The sequence below is a fragment of the Asparagus officinalis genome, chromosome 1 (assembly GCF_001876935.1).
Source record: "Asparagus officinalis chromosome 1, Aspof.V1, whole genome shotgun sequence".
Lineage (NCBI taxonomy): Eukaryota > Viridiplantae > Streptophyta > Magnoliopsida > Asparagales > Asparagaceae > Asparagus > Asparagus officinalis.
The window spans coordinates 127,943,766-127,966,312 of NC_033794.1; the positions used below are offsets into that span (position 1 = coordinate 127,943,766).

At 34.6% G+C, this 22,547-nt stretch overlaps 2 protein-coding genes across 2 annotated transcripts in view; both read left to right on the forward strand.

Annotated features, from left to right (window-relative positions):
* LOC109841569 (universal stress protein A-like protein) lies at positions 14,818-17,683 on the forward strand. The gene is made up of 5 exons (XM_020410531.1): positions 14,818-14,951; positions 14,988-15,085; positions 16,083-16,189; positions 16,452-16,570; positions 17,589-17,683. The coding sequence occupies exons 1-5, from the start codon at positions 14,869-14,871 to the stop codon at positions 17,665-17,667; spliced, it is 486 nt and encodes a 161-aa protein (XP_020266120.1). The 5' UTR covers positions 14,818-14,868; the 3' UTR covers positions 17,668-17,683.
* The window catches only part of LOC109841374 (protein AIR1), a 5,606-nt gene continuing 2,401 nt past the window's right edge, over positions 19,343-22,547 (forward strand). Inside the window, exons 1-3 of the mRNA XM_020410350.1 lie at positions 19,343-19,792; positions 20,400-20,501; positions 20,915-21,073. Of these exons, the coding sequence (XP_020265939.1) occupies positions 19,451-19,792; positions 20,400-20,501; positions 20,915-21,073 (603 nt within the window). The 5' untranslated portion in view covers positions 19,343-19,450. The remainder of the gene's footprint in view (positions 19,793-20,399; positions 20,502-20,914; positions 21,074-22,547) is intronic.

Consider the following 22,547-nt stretch of genomic DNA (forward strand, 5'->3'; position numbering starts at 1 on the left):
CGCTGGAAATTTGACCTCCTTTCATCTAACTTTATATTAAACTTCTCATGTCAAAATGAAGTTACTGATGGCTTCAGTCCAAGTTTGGCATAAAGCTGTTCCGCGTTTTGTTTTTCTCTTATTTTGAGTTTGGTACTTGGTAGTCATATAATATGTCGTATTATCATTGTAACGAATCGATGGATTTGGAGGTGTTCCATTTTACGTTGTTTGACATCCGTTGCAATAAGATATCCGTTCGTATTATACTATGGGTGTTTCTTGAAATTTTTTTATTCTGATTTCTTTGGGAACTTTGTGACTATATTCTTCAAATCACGCTCGTCCTTGCTATATTAAGACCCCGTCACTTTACAACTAATTAGGCCATAAATATAAATGATGAGGTCATAAGTAAACTTAATTAGGCGCCTGATGAACGCGTATACATGCTTAGCTAGAAGGTCCAGTATTTGTGAGAATCTATCAGCACTTTTTTATAGGATTAACCACAAGAGAATGTCATTTTCTTTAGATTTCAATCCAGATCAATGATTAGTGTAGAGTCGCATTATCTATTTTAAGATTTTGTTCTAAAATTAATTTCTCGATCTCTACCAATCATTTTACTTGGTAATCACCATGTAAAGCAAACCATTTTCTAATTATATTTGTTGATGTGGGAAATTAGTGTGTGGTCTAGGAGAGATAAAGATGATCTTAGGATCTCTTAATCTCATCTGATGGTTGACTGTTTTGAATACCCTGCACAGAACAACAGAGGTTGGAGGCCATAGAGGTTGTTTTCTCTAGCGTGCCATCTGGTGCTCAAGCCAGTGACTAATCTGATAATCTGAAGAGAAGTAGAATATAATCTTTAGGGTTTTTTGTGCGTAAAATTGCGTGCCTTAGAATAGTAAAGATGATGTCGTATATAGTAATTTTGTGAGGGTATTTTGATAATCTGACCAACTAGTTGATCTGAAACTGCGTTGTCGCTTTACATATGATGGTGACAGAATGACGGGAATGTGAGCGTCGTCTGAGAAGTCATTATGACGCTTAGCTATGCATTAAATGCGATGGTGATTTGGTGGCCTATTATGGGCGTTAAACTGTTTTACATTAAATGCGAACAATGTTGACAAAGACCACTGATTATTCATTGCTTCGGACTTTTCCCTACTGAATCTGACCCGAAGACGCTTTTCGACCCAATCTGGACTCAACTGGTAGATCTCAACTTGAAGACGTCCTTTCATCTTGGACTCGGGGTCACACAGATGAGTCAGCCAGCTCCCGGCTTAGACTCGGGTTGGATATTGTTAGCCACATGATTCATCCTACTAAGTCTACCACGTGGGCAGTTTAAGGATATATAAAATTTTAAGGTATAATAATATTTTATGTCTTTTGGTGACAATCATTTTTTATTGGTCAAGTAGAAGCATAGAAGAAGCTAAAATTTGTCCTCTCTCTTCCTCCTCCCAACTCAATCCTCTCCTTAAGTCCTCCTCCCTCACATCTGTCATTGACGTCGTTCCTAATTTTGTTGCTCCTCTCTCCTAATCCTAACCTTAACCCTATCCTTCATAGTTGCTCTTCCTTCCGATCCTGCCATCTCCCTCTCTCCACCTCCCCCTACGATCTCCTCCTCCTCCTCTAAACTCTCATGCATGATGGTCGAGACCATCATCTCCTTTGTCAAACTCCCTCCCCCTCCCCTCACTATAGCCAACGCCACTGTCATCAAAACCGCCTACAACCTCCTCACTCACCCCTTCATCATTTCTCTCAAATAAATCTCATGATTATATTATTTGCAGTTTTATTTGTTAGTGGTAATTGCTAGTTTATTTAATAAATGGATGAGTAAGATTTGATTTCTTCGAGTAGTATGTCAAAAAAAGTTCATGATTTGGAGATTGCTTGTAAATTATTTGATAAAATGCCAAAGAGAGACGAGGTTTCTTAGACTGTGATTGTAGCAGGTCATGTACAAAGAAAATGTAAAGAAAATATCATGGAGATTTGCTTATGTTGTTGTGTGTATATAAACGTCAAAACTAGACAAACATAAAATTGTATTGGATATGGTTAACGTGCTACTAAATATAATAAACATGATGTGGGATATAGTTAACATAATACTGAATATAGTTAACATGATACTGGATATAGTTAACACTTACTGGATATAGTTAATGGATACTGGATATAGTTAACAGGTACATGTTAAGTTTATAGCACAACTGTTAAATTTGTACAATATATGTCAATTGTGGACATTGATTATTATGTTTGTTCATTTGTTGTTAACTTTAGAGTATAACTATTATTACAGAGTATATATTATAGTATATATTGTTATAATTTAAGAGTTAAGCGACACTTGGCCAATAAAATTGACAACTAAGATTAACATTTGTGTGTTGAGGTAACTTCTGTTCACATATTTCACATCCAACTTTTAAATTTAAATATCTTTAATTGTCTACAAGTAAGTTTAACATTGAATCTTTAACTTTAATACAGAAACACATAAGATTAATTAGAAAGTAAGAGAATAAAGATCTACTTGTGATTTTACAGTCAAAAAACTGATAGATCCAGTTCATCCCCAATTCTCACTCATCCCTCACTATCATTAGCCTACTCCCCCCCCCCCAACACACCACCACCCACCCAAAAAAACCCCAATCCTCATCCTCCTCTTTTTAATCCTCACTCTCACCCCAATCCCCTCTCTTTTGAACCACTATAAACAAAAGTAGCAGCAATCAAAACCTAAACAAAGTGCTATGCTTAACTATATCAAATATTTATAGTATTGACATAAAAAATTAGAGTTCGTTGTTAGTGTTAAAGCCTAGATGCAATTTATATCAGCTTGGATGTAAAATTAATCAGTTTTTATTGAATATACTTTATATCTATTAACTCCATTCAGTATATGTTAACTATATCTAGTATCATGTTAACTGTATCTGGTATTTAATAACTACATTCAATACATTTTAAACTATATTATGTACTTTGTTTTATATATTCAACTCGAAAATGCCATTTGGCACGCGAGATGGGCGCGCAGCCCATCTCGCGTGCCACAACAGGGTGGTGGGACCCACAACCAAATGTGGGTCCCACCCCCCTACTTGTGGCATGCCAGATGGGCTGCGCGCCCATCTTGCGTGCCAAATAGCGGTTGTATTCAACTCCAACAACAACTCGACTTCTCCCCTCTCAAAATCCACCAAGTCCATAACACTTACAAATCCCTCTCTCCCAAACCTCCATTATCAGCATCGTCATTATCACCCCTCATTATCAAATCCAGAATCAACTCTGCCAACAACGATTCCTCATTTTTTTTCCTCGTTCACTCCTTTCTCCCTTCTTTCATCAAAACATGAAAAAAAAAGGTCATTTGCAATCATGACAAGGGAAAGATATCTCCAACTCAAACAGACACGCACTCATGTGACCATTATATCAGTCATCAATCTATTATTAAATGCATACTTTAAAGTTATGTTTGTGTTTAGGACTTATTATATATTGGGATTAATTTTATTTACTAAAAATATATAGGGAGTTAAAATTTTTTAATATTGTGTTTCATTCAATTTGTTATTAACATTTATAGTACCTATGTCATGTTTAGTTACTTATCATTATAAGGTGATATAGGATTAGAACGTAACAAAAAATGTCCACAATACCCTTCCGCCTACCCGTTACAAGTCTGAGTAGTTAATTTTATAAAACGTATCGGTCTGGTCTTGAGTATTTAAAAAAAACAACAAAAACAATATCGAAGTACCCTCGCAAGCTAATTTCAAGTTTATAGAAAAAATCATAAAAATTATTTGAGGAATGTATCATCTGGTAGATCACAATACCTAAAAGTAAAGCAACTTTCTTTTCAAAAAAAAAAAAAAAAAGTAAAGCAGCTTCTATATCTCAGTACACAAGCCATTGTATTCAAACTTCATATTGGTCCAAAAGAAAAACTTGATTGCTTTTAAAAAAACATAAACATGATGTAGTTTCCGAATTAAGGAGTATAGTAAGATACAAATGATCAAAATGAGCAATTAAAGGGACCAATTAAGGTATTATGACAAATATCAAATTGATATCTTACCATAGAAGTCTTTGGACATTCATTCTTGTAACACTCCCTCTTAAACGTCCATTTTAATAAGGAACATGCCTCATTGAAACCTTATTAGAAAATAATCCACTGGTTAAAAAATCCTAGTGAAGAAAAAAGAGTACATCATTCTTTGTAACTACTCCCCCTAATATAAACATTATTTAAAGATCACTCAGCCTACGCATTCTAATATTGCATGTGCACTAAACTTCTCATAAGTTGTAGTAGGTAATGCCTTATAAAGAAATCTGCTAGATTATTGCTTGAACGGAATTGTTGAACATCAATATCACCATTCTTTTTCAACATCAAGTACGAAAAAGAACTTTGGTGAAATATATTTCGTTCTATTTCCTTTGATGTATACGCCTTTTAGCTGAGCTATGCATGCAATATTATCTTCATAGAGCATTGTTGGAGTTTCTTTCCCAATATTATTTTCATAGAGCATTGTTGGAGTTTCTTTCCCAAAAGCGAGACCATGTGTCTATCGGATATGTTGGGTCATCAATCTTAACCAAACACATTCTCAACTTGTCTCGTGAATTGCAATTATCTCTACATGATTTGAAGAAGTAGATGCTATAGTTTATTTTGTAGATTGTTATGATACAATTGTACGACCATACATAAATAGATAACCCAGTTGGAATCAAGGTTTTTGTGCATTTGATAAATAACCTGCATCTGCATAACTAATTAATTGCGATATACAATGGTTAAAGGAGGGAGATGCAAACACGGCTTTTTTCCATAAGACTGCCACTTTCCATAGGAATGCAAATTTCATCACTTCCATAATTCATCAAGGAAAAGAACTGTCAAATGATAAAGATATCTCCAAAGCTTTTTGTGATTACTTCTTATCAATTTTTGGTAGTGATTCAAATTCAAGCATAAGTATGAACTGGTCTCAGCTATATCCTCATGAAAATATTAATCTTACATCCTTAGAAGATATCTTTTCAGAAGATGAAATCAAAAAAGCAGTTTTTGATATGAATGCCAACAAAGCTCCTGGCCCTGATGGTTTTTCTATGGCTTTTTACCAGACTTTTTGGGATGTTATCAAATATGATTTGATAAATTTAATGACTTTTCTCCAACTCAATCCATCTAGCTTATGTAGGGTGAACAAAGTCTTCATCACCCTTATACCAAAAATCAAAGACAGTGTTCATGTGAAGGATTTTAGACCAATCAGCCTCATAAACTGCATTTTCAAAATTTTTTCTAAAGTGATTGCTAACAGATTGGCTTCTTTTCTTCCTGATTTAGTTTCTCCAACTTAATCTGCTTTTCAGTCTGGGAAGTCAACTCTTGATTCTATTGTCTTGGCTAATGAAATGATCCATTTTTGTTCTAAGAGGAAGAAGGAAGTTGCTATGCTCAAGCTTGATTTCACTAAAGCTTTTGATTCCATCAACTGGAATTTTCTAATTAGTTTGCTCAAAGCTAGAGGATTTGGAATTAAATGGTGCTCATGGATCTACCATATTATATCTTCTTCTCAGTGTTCTATTAAAATAAATGGCTCACCTTCTAAATTCTTTTCATGCAAAAGGGGTCTTAAGCAAGGAGACCCTTTATCTCCAATGCTTTTCAATATAGCAGTAGATGTTTTACACAAGATGATTCATAACAATGTTGAAGATGGTATTTTATCAAATCTTGGAATTAAGCAACCCCTCAATCAGTTGAGAATCCTCCAATTTGCGGATGATACACTCCTATTTGTTAGGAGTTCTTCAAAGGACATTTCTATTCTGAAATTAATTCTTTATTTTTTTGAGGAGGTTTCAGGTTTGGCCATTAATTATTCCAAATCTTCCCTTGTCTACTTTGGTAATACAGCTATGAAAAAGCACATTTTATCCAATTCTCTTGGTTGCAAAGCAGACTCTCTTCCAATTAAGTATCTAGGTATGCCTCTGAAATATGGAAAGTTGAATAAATCTGATTGGCAACCTATCTTTGATAACCTTCATAAGAAGCTTGCATCTTGGAAGAGAAATTTTTTATCATATGGAGGGAAACTAGTCCTTTTAAACTCAGTTCTCACTTCTATTCCTCTATACTTCATGTCTTTCTTCAGATTTCCAAAATGGGTCATCAAAAATATTGACAAAATTAGGAAGGGTTTCCTATGGACAGGAGCTGATAAAGTTAGTGGCTTCAAATGCCTAGTTAGCTGGAAAAGAGTTTGTTTAAGCAAATCAGAAGGTGGATTAGGTGTTAAGGACATTCGTGTCTTCAATTATGCTTTGCTATCAAAATGGTTTTGGAATTGTCTAGATCAACATTCTTTCACTGGAGGTTTTCTTCGTCAATTATATTGCAACAGAGGTCCATCTATTCAAATGAATCAACCATCATCAGCATATTCTCCCTTCTGGAATGCAATATTATCTCTTAAAGATGAATTTCTTCAAAATGTTTCATGGACTCTTGGTGCAGGCAATAAGATTCGCTTTTGGGAAGATAAGTGGACAGGTTCAAACACTCTGGCTAGCCTCTTCCCTTCTTTATATAAATTAGCTTTCTCCTCAAATGTTCCTATTTCCAGCCAAGCTTTTCTGATAGACTCTATGTGGCATTGGAGACCTCTTTTACGGAGATGCATTTCTCTTTGTTCTCAATCTGACAAATCAGATCTCTTGAATTTATTGAGAACTTATCATATTAGTTATCAACATGATAATCCTGTTTGGTTGCTTTCCAAATCAGGTAACTTCACAGTGAAATCCTTTTATCAGTTCCTTATTCAGAGAGGCTCATTATCACCCTATTACAAAGTTATCTGGAAGAATTCAATTCCATCCAAAATCAATTTTTTTATATGGCTTTTGTGCAATAATAAGCTTCATACTAAGGATAACCTCATGCTCAAAGGCTGGACAGGAGATCCAGGGTGTGTTTTTTGTGGTTTTCAGCAGAAACAGGGAACATTTGTTTTTTTCCTGCTCTTTAGCAACTCAAGTCTGGACACATTTCAAGAACTATTATCTCCCTTTCTCATGGCCATCATCTTTCGAAGATCTTTTATTAACTGCCAATAAGCTTCTTGGAAGAGTTGGGTATATTTGGCGCAGTTTTCTTTCATATATCTGCTGGAACATTTGGATCAGTAGGAATAAATCCATTTTTGACAAAACTTCTTTTTCTTTCAAGAAGATTATTAATCAATCGGTTTATGGCTTATATGATTGGGCAGATAATGGAAGAGGTATTGCGGCAAAGGAACTCTCTGCCAGATTGGAAGAATTTCCTCTATCTCGAGCTAGTGTCTGAAGATGGAAGACTTTGGACATCCTTTTTACAGTTTTGGTTGTGTATATATATGTTGCTTTATCTTTTATATGTTGACTATAGAAATTTAAATTTCTACCAAGCAAATGTATGGCTGGCTTTGGTTCTCCTAAAAATCTGTGTCAACGGTGAATGACGGCAAGGCCCTCTCTTCATCTTCATGGATCTTTAGAAGAAGAAAGTTATACATCACTACTAGTAGAAATTTCTTTTTCTATCTTCAAACATTTTGGACACAGTTCGTGTCTAAGCTTTTGTAACTAAACTATCTTTTGGTTTTTGATATTTTAATGAACGGGGTTTTTACCCCTGTTTTTCGATCAAAAAAAAAAATAATTGCGATATAGATTATTTTGAATAAAATAATCCCATATTAGTTCTTCCTTAGAGATATAGAAATATATGCTTAATTTGGTTCTAATGTCTTCATGTTGGAGAAGAGCTATACCTTCCTAATAAATTTACAGCGAATGCTATATTAGGTTGGCTGTTATTAGCAAGATGCAATAGTGCATCCATTGCACTAAGATATGGTATTTTGGGACCAATAGGATCTTCGTTATTCTCTTAAGGTTGGAAAGGAATCTTATTTATCTCAAGTGATCAAATAACCATTAGGATACTCAACTGATGTGTTTTATCCATATAAATCATTTCAAGACCTTTTGGGTATAATTAATTTGACCGATGAAGAGGAATTCTATTAACTCAATGGTTGATTTGCAGGTTAAGACAAAACTTTATTTTTTTTCAATGTCTTTCACCTCAAATTCACTTTATTATTTTCAAGGTCTTTCACCTCAAATTCTTTTTTCGAATATTCTATTGTCTTTAGAAGACCTTCAAGAGTTCCAATCGTATTCAAGTCATCCACATATATATAGTAATTATAGCAAATTGAGAAGCAAATTTCTTTATAAAAATACATGGACATACCGGATCATTTTTATAGTCCTCTTTCAAAAATATTTACTTTTGACGGTTATATCATATACATCCAGATTGCTTTAACCTATATAAAGATCTATGTAATTTGACTGAATATATTTTTTGAAAATTTGAATTACATGCTTCAGGCATCTTAAACCCTTCAGGGTTTTTCATATAGATAAGGTTATCAAGTGAGCCATATAAATAGGCTGTAACAACATTTATTAGATGCATATCAATTTTCTCATTTACTACCATACTAATGAGATATCGAAATGTTATTACATCCACCACAGTAGAACATGCATGTCTCTTCATAATCAATATCGGGTCTTTACAAAAATCTTGTACTCCAAGTCATGCTTTATATCTTAGGACTTCATTTTCTTCATTTTGTTTTCACACGAATATCCATTTGTATCCTAATGGTTTTAATTACATCTTCAAGTGTATGGAATGCCAGTCTAAAAATCTCATGTTTTGCAAGCGAGTTTAATTCTATTTGAATTGCGTCTTTTCAATTTGGCCAATTATTTCTACATAGACATTCTTCGATAGATTTTGGTTCAATATCCTCACTATCTTTTATAATATTGAGCGCTACATTATATGCAAATGCATTGTCGATAATTATTTCTTTTTGGTTATATTTTCCTCCTGTTATGATATAACCTATTGATATCTCTTCATTTTCACTAATTTTAAGCATCTCTAGACTCGTTGTCTATAATATTAACGGATTGTTCTACTGGGACATTAGTCGGAATTGGAGCATTTATATCTAGTATATATATGTAATTAGGTTACTCTCTTTGGATTAGTAAATGTGTCTGGCAATTAATTTGCCATATTTTACAAATGAATTATCCTTTTAAACTTCTAGTTCGCATTGCTTTGTGCAAGGATCAAGATGATTTAATGATGATGTATTCTATATAATTTCTTTTAACAGCTATTTATTCTCTCCTCCTAATGTGGGAAAATTGTTCCATCAAATGACAATCGGCGAACAACATCATAAACACATCCCCGGTCATTGGTTCAAGATATTTAATTATAGAAGTGCGTTCATATCCAATGTAAATTCTTAATCTCCTTTAAGGATCCATGTGTGCGTTGTGGGGGAGCAATTGGAACATATACCGTATATTCAAAAATTCCTTAGATGGGAGATATTTGGTTCCTAACCAAAAGAAAATTATAAAGGGGTGAACTTATGATAGCTTGTTGGTCTAATATGTACTATAAGTATTGTTGCATATAAAATGACATGTCCCCAAGCAAAAATAGGATTTTTTTTTCCTCATTAGTAATAGTCTAGCTATTAATTGGAGATGTTTTATCAACAATTCTGCACGCTAAACCATTTTATGTATGAACATGAGCAACAAAAATGTTCAACACTTATATAAATTGATATGCGGTAGTCATTAAAAGCTTGGTATGTAAATTCCCCATCATTATCAAGATGAATTGTCTTAAGTAGTACATATTCTGAAAATTGCCTCTTAATCAAATTATTCAAGAAAGCTATCTTGCAAAAGCTAGGTTGTGACGTTATATAAACATACATTTGACCATCTTGTAGATGCATGTATAAGCACCATAAAACATCTAAATGGTACACATGGTGGATGAATAAGTTCGCATATATCACCTTGAATACATTCTAGTTATGAGGGAGATTCAATCTCAACTTAAGTTAGTGATAGTCTAATAATTAGTATCAGGGCCGGCCCTGGGCTAGGGCCGGGGGGCGCAACCGCACAAGGCCCCCACTGAAAAGGGGTCCCAAAATTTTATAAAGTTCTTTAATAGTATTAAGTATTTTATGGCCCAAAATCTGACCCAAAGGAAGATCATATTGTAGGAATTCAAACCGTCAAAGCAAACCTTAGTAAATAGAGTTGGTTGAAGTCATTGAACAAGTTAGTTAATTTGACGAAAATTACGAGATTTAGTAATCAATGAAATTAAACAATCATGCCTATTTGAGCTATATATCTCCGGATCTTCTTTCTACAATATCAATCCACCTCCTCATTTTTAGTAACAAATTTTAGCCGTTTAGAATTTTTACCGTTTGACATTCACTTTTACTCCTTTATAATTAACACTAACATTAAATAATTATTAATTTCTCTCATATAATACTCCACTATAAAAAGAGATTATATGTTCAATAAAAATTAATATAAGGTTGTCTATTAAAATCATACTTGTCCATCTGTTATGTGTTCTCAAAGGCTGATACAGTGATACATTGCAACAATTTTTTTGGTGATTTGGGCATTATCGTATTCATACATTTGATCAGGTGCTATTATTCTTTTTCTTTTTCTTGGTTATTCTATTGCAAATTACATTTGTTTTAAATTTCATATAGTTGTTTAGTTATTTGTTTATTTATAAAATGGCACCTCGAAAATATTTATGCGGAAATGAAAAAAGGAAAAAGAAAAAACGAGAAGAAGAACTTGTTGAATCACAAAAAAGAGCTATTGATAAATTTTTATCAAGAAGTTCAAATGTTCCTATAGTTAGTGAATCAAATGAAAATTTAAGTGATGAAAATATTGTTTCAAGTGAACCTATTACTGAAAATATTATGCCAAGTGATTTAAATAATGAAAATGTAGTTGATGATGGTCAATCTTTACCGAATTTTCATAATGATAATGTTATGCCAAGGGAATTTGATCAATGAAAATCTAGGTGATGATAGTCAAGCTTTACCACATTTTGATATATATGAACCTATAGCACATGGAAAAATCTTGATAACAAAGCGAGAGACATTTTAGTTGAGAAGGGATTTGAAAGAGAATTGAACATTAATTTTCCTTTAGATGAAGACCGAAGGAAATTTTCATATGCACATTATTCTAGAAAATTGAGTAATGGAGAAATTAGTGATCGAAAATGGTTGATTTACTCTAAACTTGTCGATAAAGTGTTTTGCTTTTGTTGTAAATTATTCAAATCTAATAGCAATACAACTTTATTAGCAAATGAAGGATTGAGAGACTGGAGACATATTTACAAAAGACTATCTGACCATGAAAATAGTATTGAGCATATGACTAATATGAGCTCCTGGAATGAGCTAAGACTAAGGTTGGGAAAAAAAATGAAACAATTGATAATGAGTTGCAAAAAAAAATTATGATGGAAAAAGAACGATGGCGACAAGTTTTGATTAGAATAGTAGCCGTCATAAAATGTCTTGAAGAACGATGGCGACAAGTTTTGATTAGAATAGTAGCCGTCATAAAATGTCTTGCTAAAAATCATTTGGCTTTTCGAAGATCTAATGAGAAGCTCTATCAAAATAATAATGGTAATTTTTTGAGAATTATTGAGATGATCGCAGAATTTGATGTAATAATGCAAGATCATGTTAGACGAATTCAAAATCATGAAGTTCATTATCATTATCTTAGCCACAGAATACAAAATGAGTTGATTTCTCGTTTTAGGCCGGCGTTAGTGTTAAAACTTCTATCATAAAGAGAATTAAAGAAGCAAAATATTTTTCTGTAATTCTTGATTGCACTCCAGATATAAGTCATCAAGAACAAATGGTCCTAGTTGTACGATGTGTAAATATGTCAAGTAATAAAATAAAAATAGAAGAGTATTTCTTAGAATTTTTGAAGGTAGATGATACATCTGGACTGGGGCTCTTTAATGAATTGTTAAATGTATTAAAACTACTTGACCTTAATGTTGATGACATTAGAGGGCAAGGTTATGATAATGGTTCTAATATGAAAGGTAAACATCAAGGTGTTCAAAAAAGATTACTTGAAATTAATCCAAGAGCTTTATATATGCCATGTGCTTGTCATAGTCTCAATCTTACTCTTAGTGATATGGCACATTCTTGTGTTAAAGCTATCTCATTTTTTGGAGTTGTGCAACATATATATTCATTATTTTCGAGTTCTACTAAGCGGTGGAAGATCTTACTTGATAGTGTTTCTTCATTTACTGTCAAATCTTTGTGTAATACCCGTTGGGAGAGTAGGGTTAAAAGTGTAAAAGCCATTAGATTTCAAGCCCCTCAAATAAGATTGGCTTTGTTAGAATTATATAAATCTTCAGAAGATGCGAAAACAAAGAGTGAAGCTGAAAGTTTGGTAACTGCAATTGAGAACTTTGAATTTTTACTTGGTATGATTATTTGGTATGACATTTTATTTGCTATTAACATGGTGAGCAAAAAATTACAAAATAAAAATATGAACATTAATACTACTATGAAACAGGTATCAGATGTGATGTTATATTTTGAAAACTTTAGAAATGATGGGTTTGAGAAGAGTTTGGATATTGCTAGAAGTGTTGCATTTGATATGAATGTGGATCCTACATTTCCAACAAAACGCCGGATCATTAGGAAAAAACAATTTGATGAAAATGATCATAATGAAGAAATACAATCCACGGAGGAGTCTTTTAGAGTTAATTATTTTTTTATTGTTGTGGATATGGCAATCACTTCATTGAAAGAGAGATTTGAACAATTGAAGACATTTGAAAGCATTTTTGGATTTTTATGTGATTCAAATACTTTGAAGTCATTAGATGATAATAAATTAAGAGATTCTTGCAATCACCTTGAAAGAGTTTTATCTCATAATGATTCATCTGATATTGACTTTAATGATATGTTTTCTGAATTAAGAGTGTTGCAAAATACATTACCAGATGTGTCAATGACAGCACTCCAAATTTTGGAATTTGTTAAACATGTTGATTGTTATCCAAATGTTTCAATTGCCTATCGAATCTTATTAACCTTGCCTGTGTTTGTAGCCTCAGCGGAAAGAAGTTTTTCAAAGTTGAAGTTGGTCAAAACCTACTTGCGTTCAACAATGGCACAAGAAAGATTGAACAATTTAGCAATGCTATGCATCGAGAATGAGATGTTACAAAACATAGATATTGATTCCATTATTAACGACTTTGCATCAAACAATGCTAGAAGAAATTGTTTTTTGTAATTTTGTAATCTTATATTTAATTTCAATAAAATAAAATATCGTTGTTACAAATTGAATGTTTGATACTAAGAGGCTCCGTTTTTTAATTTTGCCAAGGGCCCCGAATATGTCAGGACCGGCCCTGATTAGTATACCCTTAGAATCATGTTTGCTATATCCACTCCCAAACAGTAACTTTGGGGGTTGGATTGCCGAAAATGCCCTTTTGGACTTGGCCTGGTTTGGTTTGGGAGAAGGACAATTTAGTCATCACACACCCCCAAAGTTACTGTTTGGGAGTGTGAATAGTTGGACCCCCTTAGAATGCCTTGAGAACAAGCAGCACACGAGAATACATTACATTGAAAAATATTCTGGTTTTTTGAATGGATGCCCATTTGAATTCTCAATTAATTTTCACATCATTACTTATCTGGGATGCCCTAACCAGTTATTCCAAATAATAGAATTAAATAATAGAATTATCAGAATCAGTAAATGACTTCTATTTATAGTGGTTAGGAAAGTAAAGACCTTGCTTACTTTTAACGTCCCCTACTTAACAATTGTAAACGAACACTATTTTTGAATGATTAACATTCTAATCTTTCCAATCCTTTCCCTCCTGTCTAAAAAAAAGCTATCCAAAAGGAACACATTTAAATGATAATTATCAATGAAATTCCAAATTTTGTTGTTATAAGATGTTGGAATTGCATTATTGTTGGAATTGTGTTAAATATGCATTCTATATATAACATCAAAACTCCAAAATTATTATAAAGATTGAGGATTATAATTTTATCCTAACTTGTCTTTGCAATTTTAGAGCCCTTCTTTCTATCCAAAACATATGATCTCCAATAGCATTATGATTTTTTTAAGTCAACTTTAAAAACGCGTCTCCGTTATCACATTAAAAACTCCAAAGTCATAATAAGTATATCGAGGGCTATAATATTTATGTTCTAACAAGTTACATTGTTATTTAGCTCACCCCGTTTGATTTTTGCAATCATAGTGTGCTTTTTTGGAAAGATTTATACAAAAAAAATGTGTATAAGAGAAATGATAAACAATGAGATAATCAAGAACAAATTACCCAAAAATAGAAAAAATCCTGACATTCAACCGCAGAAGCTAGAGGGAGAGAAGTATTAATTAATGCGGTAGTGTACGTAGATGACAAATTGGACAACGCATTTATTTTTGTAGCCAAACGGCATGCAACGTGACACGTAGCACTTCCATCGTAAGCAGTAATGTCTTAACAACAAATAAAACCAGCAGAAAAGAAAACAAAATACTATAAACCTGGTAAGGGTATTTTGGTCAATCGAGCTTAAAAAACTACACACGTACGTGTCTCGTTACAATCGAAAACTGGCCCTATTTAAAACCACCGAGTTGGAACCAAAACAGAGAGAGAGAGCGAGAGGGAGAATGGAGGAGCCAAGGGCGCGGGCGGTGACGGGATCGGCGGTGGCGGAGGAGAATAAGAAGATGAAGGTGTTGGTGGCGGTGGACGAGGGTGAAGGGAGCTTGTATGCTCTAAAGTGGACCCTCGACCATCTCTTTCGACCTGAGTGCTGCCTCTGACCGGCGGTGAGGTGGTTACCGAGTTTGCGGGAGCATCCCCGCGGTAGACTTACCCTTATTCACGTCCAGCAGCCTTTTCAGCACTTTCTGTTCCCGGGACCAGCTGCCATGCCTAGCGCCGGTATGCCTCGAGGCTTTAATGTAATTGCTAATTAGTCCCTACCATTGTTGAAATTGTTATGAGACCCCTGGAGTCTTGTACGTACCTCGCTACGTTCTTCTACTTTACAGAATTGGAGGGTCTAGTAACAATTTCAATGATTTTGAGGGACTAAATGTCTTAGACACCCTGTTTTTGTAGGATTAACGGACTAAATGTCTTAGACACCCTGTTTTTGTATCCAATTGCTCTGGGGATCGAGTTTTCGTGCGCCCTTCTAGACATCTCAGAAGATCCATTGAACTTTCAAAATTACACTTGTTTGTTCCATTATTTTTATGGAAAATGAATAGGATTTGGGTCTAACGATGACAAAATTGTAAATAAAGGTTATGAATCCTATTCTTGAGTTTGGTTCCCCAAAAATTTATAGATTTCGGAATCTATAAAGTTAAAAAAGTATGTGGATTTTATAGAAACTCAAATCCTAATGATTTGGACAGATTTATGGATTTTATAGAAACCCAAATCCTAATGATTTAAGCGGATTTAGGGTAAAAAGCTGACGCATTTGTACTATTATCACTCTTTTTTTTCGGATTCCGTTTCTTCACAAACCCTATATTATTATGAGACCAAATCATTTTTTCATTTCAAGCCAAACTAAAGAATAGGAATTGAAGGGTTTCTATAAAGTTGGATTTTATTTTTTCATGTTATGAAACAAACATAGAAATGAAAAAAAAAGGATTTCATGACAATATAAAATTGTCTTAAAATTTTTTGTGGATTAGCTAGGAATCCATAAAAAATATGGAATTCCTAATCCTATTCTTGCCCACTGTTCAACCAAACACCACCTAAATCTACTAAACTTTTGAAAAATGTCATAAACGGTATTAATCCCCACTTAATTAGTTTTACGCTCACCGATATCTTAATTTCTGGTCCCTTATAATTTATATTCAGTATATATATGAACATTTTGGCTGATTAAGTTCGTGGATCATTTTTGAAGCAACTGTATACGCCTCTTCATCGGTGGTTGATTCCGCAAGGAGAGCTCAAGAGCAGAATACCAACAAGCTCCTCGGTCGAGCGCTGCAGGTTTGCAAAGAGAGGAAGGTAATTGATTTAATTTCTGTGGTGGGCTGTTAATTGCAATTCATTAATCTAATATTAAGTCCGCGAATCACAAGCTTTTATTACTAATTATATACATTCGAAGTGCAAATCACAAACCATCGATCCAAACCATCAAATAAGTCACCGGTTATAATATAGCAGTGATCTCTCACACTATTTTTTGATACAGGAGAAGATCCGGTTACATTAATTTTCCAATGATCAGTTAGCATGAAAATTTTACCGGCATGCTCTTTCGCAGGTCGAAGCGGAAACCTTGATCAGTGATGGTGATCCAAAGGAGATGATATGCCAGGCAGTGGAACAAATACATCCTGATCTCGTTGTCGTCGGCAGTCGAGGTCTCTCTAAGTTCCGAAGGTATATATACTTGATTTTCATACTGAGTACTGTGTCACTCTCCAATAATCTCAGAAGGTATGTTATGTTGGGATTTTAGATCTCGCAAAAACCCCGAAAACCACCAAACACAGTGAATAGAACCACACGAGATTTAACGTAGAAAACCCTCGTCAGGGAAAAATCACGGGATCAGAATTAATCTACTATCACATCCAAATTATAATCTTTTGTACGGACAAAAACTGCCAAACCCTTTCTCACAATACCCTTGAACCCGGTTACACCCTCTAAAACCCTTATTACAAGAATATTGTCTCTCTCCTCCTCTCTACTCTCCTTGGTTTTTCCTCCAACAAAAGAAGAATATATATAGGAAAACCAAAATCCTATCTCTAACCTAACTTCCTAATTAGAATAGGATTCAAACTCCTAATCATGATAAGAACTCAATCTCCTAATCACGATAGATCTCTAACCCTATCTAATTCTCATGAAGTTATACAAAGATTAATCAAAGACACAATCCTAACTTGCCCGCCAAGTTAACTTTGCCTCTAAGAAAACTACTACGATTGGGTCTAGCCTTTAAACCCGCATCCGACTTGGAGTTTGAGTTGGTACCCAACATATTGCAATATATGAATGATATCATATTTATCCTCATCTAATTTTTAATTAAGTCAAGTCATAACCATACGCATTAAATGATAGATAGATGAAATACATTACTGGGTTGATTGTATATATGTAAATCCTTCCAGTATCAAGCTTTAGAGCTTTATTACTCCTGTGATTTAATTAGGCAGATAGACCGCTGGATAATTTTGTTTTGACTCTTTTACTCTCAGGCAGGGAGACTCACGAATCATAATCAGTACGTTAATGGAAACATGATTATGATTTATAAAATTCCTTTTTTCCCCCCTACATGCACACAGTTGTGGCGTGTCCCTATGTATATGTAGCATCTTTCTTCGTGTGACGTCGATGGATTTTCTCACGTACGTAGTTCATGTTGATTGTTGATGATGTGCAGAGCATTTCTAGGGAGTGTAAGCGACTACGTTGCTCATCATGCAAGGTGCCCTGTTCTCATAGCGAGGCCACGAAAGTAACGGATCACTTATATATAAATATAAGAGGGTGCACGTATATATTTTAAGCTGATGACTGGTGGATTTAATTATCATATTGTAGTAGTGTTCAAACAATATTGTAGGAAATATATGTACTCTCTTATGCTGTGTATGTGTATGTGTGTATGCGCGCGTGCGTGCGTGGGAGAGCGCGCTCACGCCAATAAGGGTCTTCGATCCAGCTGTTTTTATTGGTCTTAAAACTATATGGAGTCGATGTTTTAAATAATCTCATTGAGACTAGTAGGATAAGAGTGATTATTGTGCTTCAACGTGGGAATATTGCTCTGTACGTGCTTTTTTTTATTTTTGAGAAATGTTGCTCATCTTCAATTATAAAAGAAGTGGAGGTAGATTCCACGCACAACCAATGTATATTTGTAAAGTACCAATAGATGGTCATATCACGGGCGCTCATGAGTAAAAGAAGGCCAGAGCACAGCCAAAAATGGTGTAAAAATCACATCTAACAGTAATCCATCTCCAACCTACCGCACCAATTTTTGCACCAAAAAAGAATATTCTTAGTATATTCCTTTTTATCTACTTTTATATTATTATTTTCTATTCCCTATATTTTTAACTATTTCAACAATTAACCCCACATATCAAATTTTATTTTTTTTCACATATTCTTTTTTATCTACTTTTAATTATAATGTCTAGATTTTAATATTATAATTAATAATAATGTCTTTTAAATTTTAACATTATTTTTATAATTAAAAAAATAATTTATTTTGTCTAAATTATACAATTGGAGTAAAATTATAAAATTTAAATATTATTGGGGTTGTTTTATAAATTTAAATAAAACATGAACAGTAATGAAGCGATGAACAGTGCGACTCCATATTTGGTGGAGCACTGTTCAAATGCACCAAAATGACGCAAGAAATGAGGCAGGGTTGGAGAAGGAACAGTGCTAAAAAATGCACCGTTTGCACCATTTTGATGCTGGGTTGGAGATGCCCTAAAGTTTGTCTCTTTTCTTGACGCTCAAGTTAGTGATTTAAATGTGATAAATGCATTATTATAGTAGTTTGAGATCTTCCTTCGGGTAAGCTTATTCGTGATTCTTTATGGAATTTTTGTACTTGGCATAGAAGCAACAGTTCATTCCTCTAGTGCAATTTTATATAGCATAATAGGCCATGACGTTGGGGCGTGCCTGCGCTGGGGCACCCGAGACGTTTGTATCAGATGCCAGGCAACTTTTAGTCCGGTCAGCGTCGCCCGACACTATTTTTTATATATTTATTCATCTATACAAATGAGAGAACCTAAGAATCACTATTCATACTATAGTAAATACTACAGTATCATTTACTGTAGCGTTATTACTGCAACAATCAAGGGGACAAGACACTGCAGCATTTTTGAAGTTTTTTGTTGTAGCAGAGCGGGATACTGTAGCAATTCAAAAAATATTGTAGCATCTAAAATCGGGATTACTGTAGTGAGGAAAAAAAAGATATGTCGTGCTTTGCACGGTATTCACACTAGTATATTTGACTCTAGAATGGGCTCTTTTAGCTATCTAAACCCTTAACGGGTTAACGGGTAAGCCTGAACCCTCCTCTCCACTAGATCCGGACACAATTCGACCCGATTCATAGAACCCACGAATTCTCCTCGTGTTTTTTTGGTTCTCCCTCTCGAGCCCGAACTTTCCTCTCGCGGCCCGTATCAAAATCGAAATCTACGGTTAGGATCAGGGTTTCGTCCTCGTAAACCCTAGCTCTCAATCGAAACGCTGGCAATGGGCGGCCGCAGCAGGAGACCGCCGGCGAAGAGAGCCAATTCCGACTCCAACGACGGCCATCCCTCCAAGTCGGTGATACTTCTCAGCAGCACCGACGATGAGGAGGCGAACAAGGATCTGAGCCTGGAGATCGTGGAGAGGGCAAAGGAGAGGGAATCGAAGAGGAAAAGAGCGATGAAGGACGAGGTGGTCTCGGTTCCTTCCGATTCCTTCGATGATATCGAGGTTAATTTCGATGAGGGCGAGGTTGAGGGGGAGAGGAAGAGTAAGAAGAAGAAGAAGAAGGCGAAGGCGAAGAATAAGAAGAAAGAAATCGGAGCAGTACCATTAGTTGAGGATGTGAGTTCTCTTGGTATAAATTTTACTTTTTTTAATTCCTCCGTGAATCTATTTAATTGCTTTATTAATTTGTATATTAATGCATCTGTTCTCTCATTAAAAGTTGTTTACTCGATAACTTCGTTACTTGTTGAGATACGGAATCAAAACAAAACCACTGTGCATTGTGCTTTGTATTTAGGACTTCCATTATTTACTTTGTTTAATATATCCCGGACAAAGCAATTTATTTATGGGGTGAATTCAGCTATAAGATTCTATACTTTTATCAGTAATTTCTTAAATTATTGCATTTTGACAATGCTGTTTTCTTTTCTTATTAACATCAGAGAAGGAAAGGTAAAGTATCATTATGTGAATTCTTATTCTTCTTCTGTCAATTATAATTTTTTGGCTAAACTTGGAAAACAAAAGCTCTAAAATCAATATGTTACAGCTTACTACAACTTGTCACAAATTACTTTCATAAATTTCCACCTTTATACTTAGATTGTAAGTTTTTTATGTGATTAGTGAATATAAGTTCTCATCTTCATGCTAGTGACGGTTCTTTTTGTAATCTGTATGAAGTCTTATTGTAATCTAAGATGTTTTATTTGAGATATAGGTGGATGCTGCAGTCAAAGAAGATGAACCAATTGGAACAGCTGATTCTGTTGTCACAGAAGTGAACGAAGTGCCTGACAATGCGGTTTTGAGAAAGCTTTTGGTATGTATGAACTATGAAGTGCTCATGTTCTTTTTGAGGATAACTTTTTAAAGAAACCTTTAAAACTTATTATCAAAATAACCTCACATGTTTGCAACATATATTGAAAGACCCGCTTGGGGATTTGATGGAGCTGCATTTATGCCATCAAGATAAGTCACCAATATGAATGGTACACACTGATTTTTTCCCCAAGTATGCCTAACACAGATATTCCACTTCTTAAAAGAAGAGAAGAAAAGGAAGGTCATACTTATTAAGAAAGCTCTTTATTTTCGTCCCTATAATTCTTGTTAAGGATTTCTGAAAAACTTGAACTTTACACTTTATTAGGGGGGTTGTTTAAGTATTGATTTTGATACATATGCAACGGATTTGGTTTATTATAATAGTTTTCTGATATTACTGATTAGCGTGGTCCAAGATACTTTGATCCTGTTGAGAGAAATTCGAGTGCTTGTTTCAATTGTGGCGAGGAAGGCCATGCTGCTGCAAACTGCACCTCGGAGAAGAGGAAGAAACCATGCTTTATCTGTGGGATGTTTGGTCACATTGCTAAGCGTTGCACACAGGTAAGCCATCTATCCGTCATACCATGTTTAGCGAGATGGAATTGATAGTGCTTTTGCCTTTGTGCTAGTTAGCTTGATTTGAACTATTTTCAAAGTTTTTTGTCATGGCCGTAACAATTTTTTGAGTATATTGGAATGAAGTGTCCAAAGTCGTAGTCTAGTACATATCTGGAGCTATATGTTTTCATTCCTTTAGCTTGTCATTAATAAGGACCACATTCATATATGAGCTAGAAACAGTTAAATCTGCAGCATCAAAGGTATCTAATTTTGCTGACTTGAGAAAAAGTCACAGATTAGATGCAAAAACATTAATCAAGCATAGTTTATAATGGAAAAAAAATGAAGCATTTACGGGTAGGGGCACAGATCAAGTTTCAAGTCATTGAAGTACCATATAACCAAATGGTGCTTAACCTTCTTTCCCTGGGTTTGTAATCCATTCGGAAGGAGCATTATTGATTCATTTTGGTTTTCATCATCTCTATATCCATTATATACAATTTTCCAATTATCTCCATTACCAAGGCCTTGATCAGTCATAACAGGGTGGATTGGTGTAGAAGTATCCTATTCAAGTCCTAGCTATGGCCTTTGTTCCATAAAGAAGGATAAAATAAAAGTAAAATAACCTGCCTCTTGGTTTGCTGTGGAGACACTATGAGACTATGAGTGAATGGAGCCATATGAGTCGCATGTGGAGGACAAGAAGTACTCGGGGTCAGATATTAGGCCCTAATGCTAAACTTTGATTAATTGCCCAAGAAATACTTAATTGGGATTTGGGAGCTCCTTTATGACATGTTTTAAAAATGGATGTCACTTCACTAGGTTTTCATTGGGCGTTCATCAAATTCCACTCAGGTGCAACGTGTGCATCCCCTCGTTGGTGTTTATATCCATAATTGAGGAAGGGTATATCTAGTGTTGCTCTTACAAGAGCTCGGAAATGATGAGGGGTCAGCAAAACATCTGATTGGTGTATTAAGCTTGTAAGGGTTTGAGGTATATGGTTCAATATCACCTAGCTGCACCTAAAGAAAAGTGAATGACCTCTATTTACAGTGGTTGCTGCCTTGCTGGAATAGATTTGTGAGGGCTTTAAATATTTGTCGGCATCTATATGGAAAAGGATGAGAAAAATGATTTTTCATCACCATTGTTTGGTAAAGGTGAAATCTTATCTTTGGGGTATTGTAACAACCATTTATGCTTTGCAACTTTACCTTAAAAGTATTTATTATTTCAGTTGCAAAGTATAAGTGAAAAAAATGAAAATTTGTTATGTATCCCATCTAGTTCTTTCAGCTACCTCAGAGCAGCATCAAAAGGAGATAAAGGGAGAAAAAGGTAGAGGGGGAAACAGTAGCAGCAACAGCATCCACAGTGCGGCTGCAGACAAAGAGGGGAAAGAAGAGGAAGGTGGGGGGATATAAAAAGTAGCAGCATAACATCTGGTTTGCTGCTGTTGTGT